The 13,746-nt window shown below is 46.2% G+C and overlaps 1 protein-coding gene across 1 annotated transcript in view; it reads left to right on the top strand.

Moving 5' to 3' along the window:
- The first annotated feature begins 478 nt into the window (after positions 1–478).
- Positions 479–13,746, top strand: part of RMC1 (regulator of MON1-CCZ1) — a 45,999-nt gene continuing 32,731 nt past the window's right edge. Inside the window, exons 1-8 of the mRNA XM_044294484.1 lie at positions 479–741; positions 1,654–1,730; positions 3,164–3,248; positions 5,139–5,195; positions 6,146–6,232; positions 7,233–7,373; positions 10,021–10,121; positions 11,067–11,156. Coding sequence (XP_044150419.1) covers positions 640–741; positions 1,654–1,730; positions 3,164–3,248; positions 5,139–5,195; positions 6,146–6,232; positions 7,233–7,373; positions 10,021–10,121; positions 11,067–11,156 — 740 coding nt within the window. The 5' untranslated portion in view covers positions 479–639. The remainder of the gene's footprint in view (positions 742–1,653; positions 1,731–3,163; positions 3,249–5,138; positions 5,196–6,145; positions 6,233–7,232; positions 7,374–10,020; positions 10,122–11,066; positions 11,157–13,746) is intronic.

Below are 13,746 nucleotides of genomic sequence, written 5' to 3'. Positions count from 1 at the left end.
AACAACATGGAAACGTGAACTATGCCTCAGCCTGGAGACTTCAGGGTACGTCCATGGTGGATTCTGGTGAAGCTCTAGGGACAGGTCTCCACAGACATGTTGCATGTGTTAATCTCAGGAGAGTGTTCACATTACAATGCGATATCTGCTCTAATAAAATAAAAAACGCATATCACGTGATCTCAGATTTTGCAACAGCAAAAAAAAAAAAACAAGCATTTTTATTTTAAATCTCAGGATTGCTTTCCTCTTAAACGCACTATACCTACACTATGCACACTATCGAGCACAGAACGCTTGTGCACGACTTGCCCTTACAATCTCTTCTCCGTCTACAGTATCTGGTGAGAAGAGGATATGAGATACCAGAGCGCACGTGACCGCACACCACCCCTACGGGCAGAAGTGGACTGCCCCACAGACGAGCGCATGAGCTTTTCTAGGGTCTCGTCAGCGCGGTCACGTGACACAGCACAGTCGCGGAAGAGGCCGGTCATGTGATGCGCCGGGGGCGTGGCGTGACACTGTCGGTAACACTGGGGTGTCTGTTTCCCGGTGGCTCCTGTCATTAGCTGTAGGTTGTGCATGGCGGCGCTGTGATTACCGAGCCCACAGCCTGTGACGCTCCCGGTACCGGCCATGGAAGGCGACGACTTTTACCTGGAGCTCAGTGACAGGCCGGTCCTGTTTGAGAAAGCCACCAGTGTCAACAGCGTGTTCTTCGATGAGGCCAATAAGCAGGTGAGCCGCTGGTGAAGGGGGTTCTAAGCGGGGACTTTGAAAACGGGGCATACGGGGGGCACAGTGATCACTGACATTTCCAAACAAATAAAAAGTGGAAAACCCGAATGTATAAGCTGGAAATATGGGGGTGGGGGGTTGGATTTTGTCAGGGTAGGGGTTGGTGGGTACGATTATGGAGATACATTCCTGGGGGTGTGTGCAGGATTTCTTCAGGGTAGAGATTGGTGGGTACGATTATGGAGATACATTCCTGGGGGTGTGTGCAGGATTTTGTCAGGGTAGGGGTTGGTGGGTACGATTATGAACATGCATCGCACGCAGACTACTAGATGGACACAATCTCTGGCCTCATTGTAAAGTGATTGAAATCGTGTACCCATACAGTGTATATAGACCGTGCCGCCATACTGTGCAAAAATAACCTACTCCTATAACAGCCAGAGAGCCCTCCCCATGATATAAGAATATACCTCTGCCAGCAGTGGGACCCCGTAAGGGTGCAGCTACATGGCGACATGTGTCGGAGAAGAGTCATGTGACCTTTTTGTAATGATAGTCAATGGTGCGGTGCAACAGTCACAAAAAAAATCCCACTGGGATGGATTTTTTGCCACTGTTTTGTCACATTGTGACACCCCTTACTATCATTACAATAACGTCCCTGTCGCTGTGTAGCCGGACCCTAAACAATAGTGCTGCCCATGAATGTAGCTTTATAATCTGCTCTGGGACGGGTCTGGGCAGGAAAGTCGCCACTAGAGGGAGCCATTTGTATACGGCCTCTGAGCTGTCAGCCACCCCCTCCCTTCCCTGGCATCTACCAGCAGGCAGGCGGAATTCTATTATAGTATAAAACCGCAGCACCCCTGGCTATGCGATGACATGTCTGTCTGCGCTCTTCTCTGGAAGGTATTTGCTGTACGGTCCGGTGGAGCCACTGGAGTTGTGGTGAAGGGACCGGAGGACAGGAATCCCATCTCCTTCAGGTAACATTTTGCAGAGGTAGAATTTACCTGCTGGTTCGTTACTAGGTATGTTGTGATAACGGGGAACACTTCCTGCGGTAGAGTTAAAGGGGTTCTCCTCAACTACAATACTGATGCCTAAGATAGACCTTCATGTATCAGAGTGTTGGGAGTCTGACTTCCAGCACCCCCTATGCAAATCGGAGGGGCTGTGGTGCCTGGTATTGCAGATCAGTCCTATGTAAGGCCTAGGCCATCAGTACCATAGTCCCCCCACGGTACACGCCTAAGGCTACTTTCACACTTGCGGCAGAGTGATCCGGCAATCTGCATGTAGACGGATCCGCATCCGGAGAAACTGATCCGTTGTGTATTTTTTTTTTCCCATCTTTACGGATCCGGCATTGTGGCAACTGATCCGGAATTTTGGACGAAGAGAATACTGCAGCATTACTGCATTACTGACATTTCCTCTGTCCAAAACGCTGTTCAGTGACTGAACTGAAGACATCCTGATGCCTCCTGAACAGATTTCGCTCTATTCAGAATGCATGGGGATAAAACTGACCAGTTCTTTTCCGGTATTGAGCCCCTAGGACGGGACTCAGTCCTGGAAGAAAAAAAGTGGGAAAGAACCCTAACAAGTTACTATACCACACCCCTTGTTCCTCCCGTGATGTCTCTGTTCAGGTCCCTCATTAGTTTCCTTTCAAGATGGCCACCGCATCTCAGATTTTTCCCTTGTAGAACGCATTAGGAAAAGCGTAAGGGTACATTGACACGACAGTTGGAAAAATTAATACCGCAAAGCGGTTTATTTTTTTTACGGCCATTTTTTTTCAATGGTGCTTTTCTGAATGATGCCCATTAAAAACGGTCCCCTTCAATAGTATGGGGCTATTGGCCACGGCACGTTAAATAAGGAATGTGGGAATAGAACCATAGACTGCGATAGTTCTGAAAACGTCTCTGATGGGCACAGCGTCATTAGTGCCTCTACATCCGAGTGGAAGACTGTGTGTGTCTTAGACTCTTCCTGAGCCCTGTATGGGAAGTCTGAGATGGTGGCGGCCACCTTGAAAGGAATTTGATGGGTACCAGAACAGAAGCTTTGTGGGGGGAATGGAGGGCACCAGTTTCGCTGACTGTACATGTGCCAGGTTTATCAGATTTTACGTTTGGACTTAAGGTTCACTTTAAATCACGGAAAGTTAAATGAAGTGTGCGGGGTGTGACTGCATTACATGGAGACACAAGGATAACGGATTCCTTATAGTAATGTCATTGTAGAGACTGACCGCCCTGCGCGCTAATGAGATTACTGACAATGTCTGCTCACATGATCACTGGTCCGGTCTCACTCAGCCCTAGGGCAGCAGAGTTGTGTTTGTCTAATGTCAGTGTACAGTCCTCCGCACAACTGCTTATATTACCACTCTGTGTTTTCTCAATAGGATGGAAGACAAGGGCGAGGTGAAGTGCATTAAATTTTCTCTGGGCAACAAAATTCTAGCTGTACAAAGGACCAATAAGACTGTGGTGAGTATCTGCCATATGCAGCCTATTTACACCGTAGTGGACCTCTCCAGGTTTATCCATGTCCTCTGATGACCATTAATGGCGAAACAATGTGTGCAGGGTTGCTGAGAATAGGGTTAAGTTCAGGACGGGGTCACGGTTGGCAGGTTGGGCACTCTGTGACCAGGTATAGTAAGTCCTATATTGCCCCCCCCCCCTCAGTGTGTATCAGGGTAGTGCCTATCACTCGCCTGGATTTCGTCACCAGTTTCAGCGGACTATCTGGATACCTGGGACTCTCCTCCATGACTACAGTAGGTGGTAGGACCGCCGCACTGGTTGCCGGTGCCGCCTCATTATACTGTGCTATCCCTCTGGTTCATCGATAAAGGGGGTGACACATTTGAAGATAATAAAAGAGTTTTCCAAGATTCTGATACTGATGACCTATCCTCAGGATAGGTCATCAGTATCTGATGGTTGGGGGTCCGACACCTATGAGCGCCACAGCCTTCTCGCAACTTGCCAAGAACAGTGCCGTACACTGTATAGCGGCTGTTCTTGGTATCGCCCCATAGAAGTGTATTCTATACAGTGTACACCGATCTGCTTGGTGAGCTGAGAGAAGGTCGCGGTGATCACAGGAACGCTGGTGCCTTCTCAAAACAGCTGATCAAAGGGGTTCCTGGGTGTCAGACCCCCACCTATCCTGAATCTTGGAAAACCCATTTAATGTTTTTTTTTTACTATTTTGTGATAGAAAGTTAAGCCAGTTCACCTTAGAGATTGGTGACCTAGATATTGCTGGTGAATACAGCACTGGTATTATATATGGGGAGACATTTTCTTCCAGTATCTGCCCTCTAGGACTGAGCTATTGTTTTTTAAAGAGGACCTTTCATCTTGCAAAAAATTGTGAACTAAGTGTCATGATCTGCGCAGCGGCGCCCAGGGATCTCACTGCACTGACTATTATTCCTGGGCACCACTCCGTTCTCCTGCTATGCCCTCCGGTATGTTCGGGGACTTGGTTATAGTAGGAGGAGACTTAGGGGACTTGGTTATAGTAGGAGGAGACTGCCCTTGTTCTCCTGGGTGTCTCCTTCTCCCAGGTTGTAGATCTGGCCAATCGCAGCGCAGAGCTCACAGCCTGGGAGGTTTTGTTTTCTCCCAGGCTGTGAGCTCTGCACTGCGATTGGCCAGCGCTACAGCCTGGGAGAAGGAGACGCCCAGGAGAACAAGGGCAGTCTCCTCCTACTGTAACCAAGTCAGAACAGAATACCAGAATCTGGGGGCAGATGTGAAGCTAGAGTAACCTCCGTTCCCTGATCTTTCACATCTTGCGGTCTGGAATTATCTGCAGTAGAGAGAGATAAAAAATAATAAATATATATATATTATTATTATTATTATTCTGCATCAGTTTTTCAGTCTGTCCCCGTCGAGGTGTAGAAACACTAGTAGAGGCCCCATGATTATGAATAAGGCAACTTTCACACTCGCGTTTAGAGCGGATCCGTCATGGATCTGCAAAAACGGATCCGTTACAATAATACAACCGCATGCATCCTTCATGAACGGATCAGTTTGTATTATCTGTAACATAGCCAAGACAGATCCGTCCCCATTGACTTACATTCTGTGCCAGGACGGATCTGTTTGGCTCAGTTTCGTCAAGCGGACAGCAAAGCGCCGCAGGCCGAGTTTTGTAATGGAGACTGAACGGAGGCATACTGATGCGTTCTGAGCGGATGCTTTTCTATCCAGAATGCATTAGGGCAAAACTGATCCGTTTTGGACCGCTTGTGAGAGCCCTGAACGGATCTCACAAATGTTACCATGAAATCATATTAAAAGCACTTTCATATGGGAGTTGTCTTTTGAGTTTCTTAATTTCTTTACGATCCACAGGATTTTATCAATGTAATTCAGGATTATTCTCAGCTGGAATATTCCCAGGAGTGTAAGGTAAGCCGGCCAGAAACTCACTACCAACTTTTCATCTTCTATGCACTTCCTTGTTAAGGGTCAGAGCCATAGGTTACTAGGGTAAATGGTTTTCAGCAGATACTGCTCGTGGTAGCCACGGAGGAGAACAGTTGTGATTTTCTGTGAAATATTTTGTATGATATCTGTAGCCATACTGAGCCCACAGTGTACATGGCCTGAACTCGGCATTAACAGTAGAGTATGTTATATATGCATATATCTATACACTGTATATGTCTACATCTCTCTGCAACAAAGGGGGTCATTTACTTACAGAAATATGTCTAAATTTGGCGCCACAATTTGTGACTTTTCCCCGCTCACGCCAGGTCTACAGAAGTGGGCATGGCGTGGGTGTGGAAAGGGGAGAGGCGTCTGTTTTAGGCGTGGAAAATGATCTGAATCCACGCCAACCAGGGAGCTGGCGTAGGTTTAGAAGCGGCGGCGGATCAGCCGAAGTTATGTAGAGGTCGGCGCTTCTACATAACTTCGGCAGAACCAGCGCAGGGCCTAATTAAGACCAACATCTAAAACGTCGGTCTTAATAAATGACCCTCCAAATTCTTATGTTTTGCACGTGGCTATGCCATGGATTGTACCTGGCCAAACGTGTATGTGTATTCTATGGAGAGAGAGAGCAGAGAAAGCAGGTGCCAGGCACTTCTCTTCCCAGTAAGAGGATAGGGCGAAAATATTAATATTCACACACATTAGTGTGTTGGGCGTGATGACAAAGAGTAGATAAGTAGGGAGGGGGCTTTGGTCATAACGTGGCCCCTAGTGGATGCATAGGCCCTCTAGTTGTTTTCAGTTACGGCATTATCCAGTACCATATACTGCTGCCACAGCAGGATCTACAAAGGACATGGATGACGCAGTGTTTAACCAGATATTGGAGCTGAATGTCTTATCTGATTTTCTTTCTCAAGGCAAAAAATGCAAAGATTCTGGGATTCTGCTGGACCAGTGCCACAGAAATTGTATTCGTTACTGACCAAGGAATCGAGTTCTATCAGGTATGGCTCTTGTGGCATTTTGTACTGCTCTACTGCAGGTGGGGTGACTTTGCCATAGTCCTTTTAACCTGCATCCTGGCAGAAAGTTTTAGAAAGTTTTACTTGGGCTAGTTTCACTGCCTGACTTCATCATATCTGGGATAGCCAGATGCTACCTTTCCCCACCGGAGCCCATTGACTATAATGGGACTCGGCAGGGATCTGGCCTGTTTCCAGCATTAGTGCTTGCAGTTGTATTTGTCTGGTCGAATCTCGGCACTAATGCAGGAAACGGGCCGGTCCTATTGTAGACAATGGGGTCTGGCGGTGCTCCAGCTATGATGAATGCGATATACTCCTCTGCTAGAACAGCCTGCTGGACGATTTCGGCGCTAGTGTGAAACTAGCCATAAATGGGTAGACCAGTTTGAAACCCCATTTTCATATATCCTATTATGGTATTTCCTTAATAGAGGGAGAAGTGGGTCTTCTGTTTGGGAACTTTCTCTCTTGGCCAAATCTCTCGCACTGAGGACCTATCCTGTGTTACGCAGACACCTCATTGATTTTAATGGGCACTGTGTAATGCTTGATTTCTCCTGTGGTGGCGCTGCTGGGAAATTGAACTTACTGCCAGGTTTCTCCACAGATACCAGATAGGATACTTAGGGTCCTATCGGGGTGACATTTTCTGATTACCTCATTGTCAAGGGCTCTTCTAACAAGAAGGGATGGTTCAAAGCAAAGAACCCTTTAAAATAATAAAATAACCAGTTCTGCTTAAGCATATCTATGGTTGTGTGGGAACGACCTACAGACTAGTAAAAATATAGACCGGCTACCTCACATGTCAAGACAGATGACATCATACTCCGGTGGCCTGACTATGTCACTGATGTTTCCAGACCCTTCTATGTATGCTCTTCTAGCTAGTCTGTTCTCCTTATCACATCAATCATTACTCCACTAATTGTTGCCTCTTCTACCGTTGATATGTCCTATTAAACTGTGATTATTTCAGGTACTGGCAGAGAAGCGGTCTGTAAAGCTCTTGAAGAGTCAGAATATCAATGTGAACTGGTACATGTATTGCCCAGAGAGTTGCGTGATCCTGCTGTCTACTGCCAGCCTCTGCAATGTGCTGCAGCCATTTCATTTCAGGGTGAGCCTGGACCCTCGTATCTCATGTGTTTCCCTGGTCTGTGACCGGTGCCAGTCCAGTCCTCCATTCATAGATAATGCGGTAGGAGGGTCTCATCTGGAGCCGCCTCAGCAAATGCTGACTTTCAGCTGTAGTCACATGTCAGCCTCCATTTAGGTTTGGTGACACTGTCTAGACAGCGGACACTAGACGGGGTTTGGGTATCCTAAGGCACTGTCCCTCAGCTCCAGTCCTCAGGGCCCACCTGCCGGTCATGTCTTCAGGATTTCCTTAGTATTCAGCAGGTGATATAATTAGTGTCAGGACTTACCACGGGTATTCATTCTGTGGGATATTCTGAAATCATGACTGGCAGGTGGTCCCTGAGCACTGTAGTTGGGGAACACTGTCCTAAGGCTACTTTCACACTAGCGGCAGCCTTCTCCGGCAAGCCATTCTGGCGGGTGAACAGCCTGCCGGATCCGTGCTGCCACTAGTGGATGCGTGCCGCCAGAGGTGCGACATGTCGTAGTTTTATTCCGACCGCCTCTCAGCGTGTTTGCTGTGCTACCGCCGGAACTCCGGCTCGCCCCCAGTATAGTCAGTGGGGCCGGAGCAGACCTCCGGCGGCATGCGTGCACTAGCATCTGTATGGCTACTTTCACATCTACGTTTTTGCTGAATCCGTCATAGATCTGCAGAAACTTTTCAGTCATGATAAATACAACCATCTGCATCCGTTATGAACGGATCCGGTTGCATTGTCTCTAAAAATCCGTTTTCGTTTGTGTCCGAGAAAACTGATCCGGCATTATTGACTATCCGTCTTGCTCCACATCCCAGGAAGCACTCAAATACACTGCTTGCAGTGCTTTTGAGTGCATCATGGGAACACAATGAAATGGAATGCATTCTGGTGCACTCCGTTCCCTTCAGTTCAGTTTTGTCCCCATTGCCAATGAATGGGGACAAAACGGAAGTGGTTTTTCTCCCCCCATTATTGAGATCCTATGACGGATCTCAATAGCGGAAAGGGAAAGCGCAGGTGTGAAAGTAGCCTGCTGACAAAAATTAAAGAATGAGCAAAGTTTAAAATTGACCTGTAAACCAGAATAGTTCCCCTGGGCCTGACTTACATTGTTGGTTTGCTGTGTCCTAGAATATTGAAACATTTTATGGTAATGTGTTCACGTCATGGAATCGCGATCTACTGCCCACCAGTAATAGTTGCTGCTGGGCGTGACATTGAATACATGATGCCCGTCCATCATTGATGGTCCCTGGAATTTGAGCTTTTTTTTTTTTTTTCTTTCTTTTTTGTAAGTAAATTAGAAAGCACTTTAAAGGGAATGTATCATCTCTATATGATTTCTATTTACAAAAACCAGATGCTGATAAATTAATAGATTTTTATTTTTTTGTTCAGTTTTCTGTGCATGATTATAGGGGTGGCTGAGGTGGCAGAGCTACTAACAACGTTTATAGAGATACCTTACAGCAGCCACGTGAACCACAGGAACCCATAGACATGCCCTGTGTGAATGAGGGAGGTTTTATAGGCAGTACTTTTGAATGTACTTCTACCTGTGATAATAATGAGATGACTGCTGAGAAGTGATCTTTCCAAAACAGAAATTTTCAGCCAATTGTGAGGCTAGGGGGTCAGTGCAAAGACAGCAGGATTTTAGGATTATTTTTAAATATAGATAGCAACATGGAAAATAAAAAAAATAAATCATAAAAAATATGTTGAACATAAAAACTTGATTTAAACTAGATAATTTCTGATGACTTATCCCCTTTAACATTTAGGGCTCTTTCACATCTGCGTTATAGTCTTCCGGCATAGAGTTCCGTCGTCAGGGCTCTATGCCGGAAGAATACTGATCAGGATTTTCCTAATGCATTCTGAATGGACAGTCCGTCCTTCAGGATGCATCAGGATGTCTTCCGTTCCGGAACGGAACGTTTTTTGGCCGCAGCAAATAGCGCAGCATGCTGCGCTTTTTGCTCCGGCCAAAAATCCGGAACACTTGCCGCAAGGCCGGATCCGGAATGAATGCCCATTGAAAGGCATTGATCCGGATCCGGCCTTAAGCTAAACGTCGTTTCGGCGCATTGCCGGATGCGACGTTTAGCTTTTTCTCAATGGTTACCATGGCTGCCGGGACGCTAAAGTCCTGTTCAGCCATGGTAAAGTGTAGTGGGGAGCGGGGAGCAGCATACTTACCGTCCGTGCGGCTCCCGGGGCGCTCCAGAGTGACGTCAGGGCGCCCCAAGCGCATGGATCACGTGATCGCATGGACACGTCATCCATGCGCATGGGGCGCTCTGACGTCATTCTGGAGCGCCCCGGGAGCTGCACGGATGGTAAGTATACCGCTCCCCCGCTCCCCACTCCTACTATGGCAACCAGGACTTTAATAGCGTCCTGGGTGCCATAGTAACACTGAAAGCATTTTGAAGACGGATCCGTCTTCAAATGCTTTCAGTACACTTGCGTTTCTCCGGATCCGGCGTGTAATTCCGGCAAGTGGAGTACACGCCGGATCCGGACAACGCAAGTGTGAAAGAGGCCTTAGCCGTTGGTATATTGAACTCTGAATGTAACAACCATACAATGTAATAAGTCTCAGTTGAAATGATTTTATTTTTCGGCTTTTCATAGAGTGGAACAATGGCAAAAATGGGGAAGTTTGAGGTAGAGCTGCCAGCGTCTACAGTCAAGATGGCAAAGATTTCTGAGAGAGATATAGCAATGGCAACTATGTGAGTGTTAAGTAAATGATAGAAGGTGTGCAATGTACAACGTGAGTATAATGGCTGATTCACTCGACCATGGTCGGCCTGGGAACACGGCCCGTGTGTTGGCTGCATCTCCCGGCCAACTCACTACATCATCGTGTTTTATTATATGGCCAGTTCATATGTAATTGCTAGTCTATTGTACTGTATTCACATCATCATAGGAAATGCAGCCGACACTGGACTGTGTTTCCGGGGTCCACCATGGTGAATCAGCCCTAAGACAGGGGGGCCTATATGTTACTAGGCTTGCATTGCTGTACGTGTCCCTTGTTTTGGCACAGTTTTTAGGAGCCCATTTGATAAAGCATTAGGTGTAATATTATTTCTGACTAAATCAGACAAATGTTGCCTGTCAGATCAGTATTATCATCCTCAAAATCCCCATAGCAAGTTTTCTTAAATTGTTTTTCCAGAGTATAACATAGGGTTAGGCGATATCAAAAATATTCAGACGATAACGATATTAAGAAATTTATTGCGATAACGATAAATACCCATTTAAAAGAAAAAAAACACAAGGTGACATTATGTTGTGTAGGGACAGCCACAGGGAGACGTTATATTGTATGGGGACAGCCACAAGGAGACTCTATACTGTATGGGGACAGCCACAGGGAGACTCTATACTGTATGGGGACAGCCACAGGGAGACGTAATACTGTATGGGGACAGCCACAGGGAGACGTAATACTGTATGGGGACAGCCACAGGGAGACGTTATATTGTATGGGGACAGCCACAAGGAGACGTTATATTGTATGGGGGCAGCCACAAGGAGACGGTATATTGTATGGGGGCAGTCTGATCACGGACTATAGATTTGTTTATCTTGGATAGTGTTGTGCCTATATTGGTATTTTTGGCATACAGCTCATGCTTATTATTTGCTGTTTTTCATATTTTCAGATATGGACAACTTTATGTTCTGTTCTTAAGACATCATGCAAAAGCCACTAGCAGCCCAGGAGCTGAGGTCGTCCTCTACCACTTACCTCGGTAATCATCTTGTATATTCAGCTCTGCTACCCGTCTCTCCTTGTAACATGTGTTCTGTTTGTTTACAACCTTATATACTATATACAGTGAGGAACAGAAATATTTGAACACCCTGCTATTTTGCAAGTTCTCCCACTTAGAAATCATGGAGGGGTCTGAAATTCAGATTGTAGGTGCATTCCCACTCTGAGAGACGGAATAAAAAAATAATAATTCAGGAAATCACATTCTATGATTTTTAAAGAATTTGTCTTGCACTGCTGAACATAAGTATTTGAACACCTGAGAAACAGCAAGAATTCTGGCTCTCAAAGACCTGTTACTGTGCCTTTTAAAGTCCACCTCTACTCCACTCATTAATCAAACTTAGTAGCACCTGTCTGAGCTCTTTAAAGACCCCTGTCCACCCCACAGTCAGTCAGACGCCAACTACTACCATGGGCAAGACCAAAGAGCTGTCAAAAGACACCAGAGACAAAATTGTGGACGTCCACAAGGCTGAAAAGGGCTACAGGGCAATTGCGAAGCAGCTTGGTGAAAATAGATCAATTGTTAGAAAATGAGGCTAAAGACGACTGTCATTTTCCTTCGGACTGAGGTTCCATGCAAGATCTCACCTCGTGGGGTATCACTGATAAGAAAGGTGAGGAATCGGCCCAGAACTACAAGGGAGGAGCTGGTCAGTAACATGAAGAGAGCTGGGACCACAATTTTAAAGGTCACTGTCGGAAGAACACTACGATGTCATGGTTTTAAATCATGCATTGCACGGAAGGTTCCCCTGCTCAAGTCATCACATGTCCAGGCCCGTCTGAAGTTTGCAAATGACCATGTGGATGATCCAGAGGAAGCATGGGAGAAAGTCATGTGGTCAGATAAGACCAAAGTAGAACTTTTTGGTCTAAACTTAACTCGTCGTGTTTGGAGGAAAAAGGATGAGTTGCATCCCAAGAACACCATCCCTACTGTGAAGCATCGGGTGGTAATATCATGCTTTGGGGGTGACTTTCTGTGAAGGGGACAGGATGACTGCACTGTATTAAGGAGAGAATGAATAGGGCCATTTATTGTGAGATTTTGAGCAACAACCTGCTTCCTTCAGTCAGAGCATTGAAGATGGGTCGTGGCTGGGTCTTCCAACATGACAACGACTCAAAGCACACAGCCAGGATAACCAAGCAGTGGCTCTGTAAGAAGCATATGAAGGTTCTGGAGTGGCCTAACCAGTCGCCAGACCTAAATCTAATAGAACATCTTTGGAGGGAGCTTAAACTCTGTGTTGCTCAGTGACAGCCCCGAAACCTGACAGATCTAGAGGAGATCCGTATGGAGGAGTAGGCCAAAATCCCTGTTGCAGTGTGTGCAAACCTGGTCAAGAAACGTTTGACCTCTGTAATTGCAAACAAAGGCTTCTGTACCAAATATTAACACTGATTTTCTCAGGTGTTCAAATACTTATGTTCAGCAGTGCAAGACAAATTCTTAAAAAATCATACAATGTGATTTCCTGAATTTTTTTTTATTTTTATTCTGTCTCTGAGTGGGAATGCACCTACAATGTGAATTTCAGACCCCTCTATGCTCTCTAAGTGGGAGAACTTGCAAAATCACAGGGTGTTCAAATACTTCTGTTCCTCCCTGTAACTTATGTACTAATGACCTATCCTCCTAGATGGGTCATCAGGATCTGATCATGGGGGTCTGACACCAAGGACCCCCACTGTTCAGCTGTGTGAGAAGGCAGCGCCCTTCTTCCTGCTCTCCAAGCACATAGCCATACATTGTATATCGGCTGTGCTTGGTATGGCAGCTCAACACCATTCACTTTTGTGACCGATGAACGTGACGTCACTTGGACTAAGGAAAGCTGAGAGAAGACCGCATGGCTACTACGAGCGCCGCTGCCTTCTCAAACAGCTGATCAGCAGAGTGTTGGACCCTCACAAATCAGATACTGATGACCTATCCAGAGGATAGGTCATCTGTATATAAGCCCCGGAAAACCCTTTTAATTGACAGCTGAATCACTGCATACAGTTTAGGCTACTTTCACTCTCTGGTTTTGGTTTCAGTTTGTGAGATCCGTTCAGGCTCTCACAAGCGTTCCAAAACAGATCAGTTTTGCCCTAATGCATTCTGAATGGAAAAGTATACGCTCAGAATGCATCAGTTTACCTCCGATCAGTCTCTACTCCGCTCTGGAGGTGGACACCAAAACGCTGCCTGGCACACAATGTAAGTCAATGGGGACGGATCAGTTTTCTCTGACACAATCTGGCAAAATAGAAAACTGATCCGTCTCCCATTGACTTTCAATGGAGTTCATGACTGATCCGTCTTGGCTATGTTATAGATAATGCAAACGGATCCGTTCATGACTGATGCAGACGGCTGTGTTATTGTAACGGATCCGTTTTTACAGATCCATAAAGGATCCGCCCAAAACGTGAGTGTGAAAGTAGCCTTACTCAGGTGACTTACCGTTCAGACAGAACTATGACTGCTGCTCTGGAGTATGATTGATATATTTAGCAAGCTAAATAGATTGGGTAGATAATACCGTGAAAAAGTATCCAACAGTGTGGACATA

Source organism: Bufo gargarizans, chromosome 5, assembly GCF_014858855.1.
Source record: "Bufo gargarizans isolate SCDJY-AF-19 chromosome 5, ASM1485885v1, whole genome shotgun sequence".
In the NCBI taxonomy this organism is placed as follows: Eukaryota; Metazoa; Chordata; class Amphibia; order Anura; family Bufonidae; genus Bufo; species Bufo gargarizans.
Note: the sequence above shows the minus strand (reverse complement) of the source record. Positions and strands in the feature narration are given on the sequence as shown.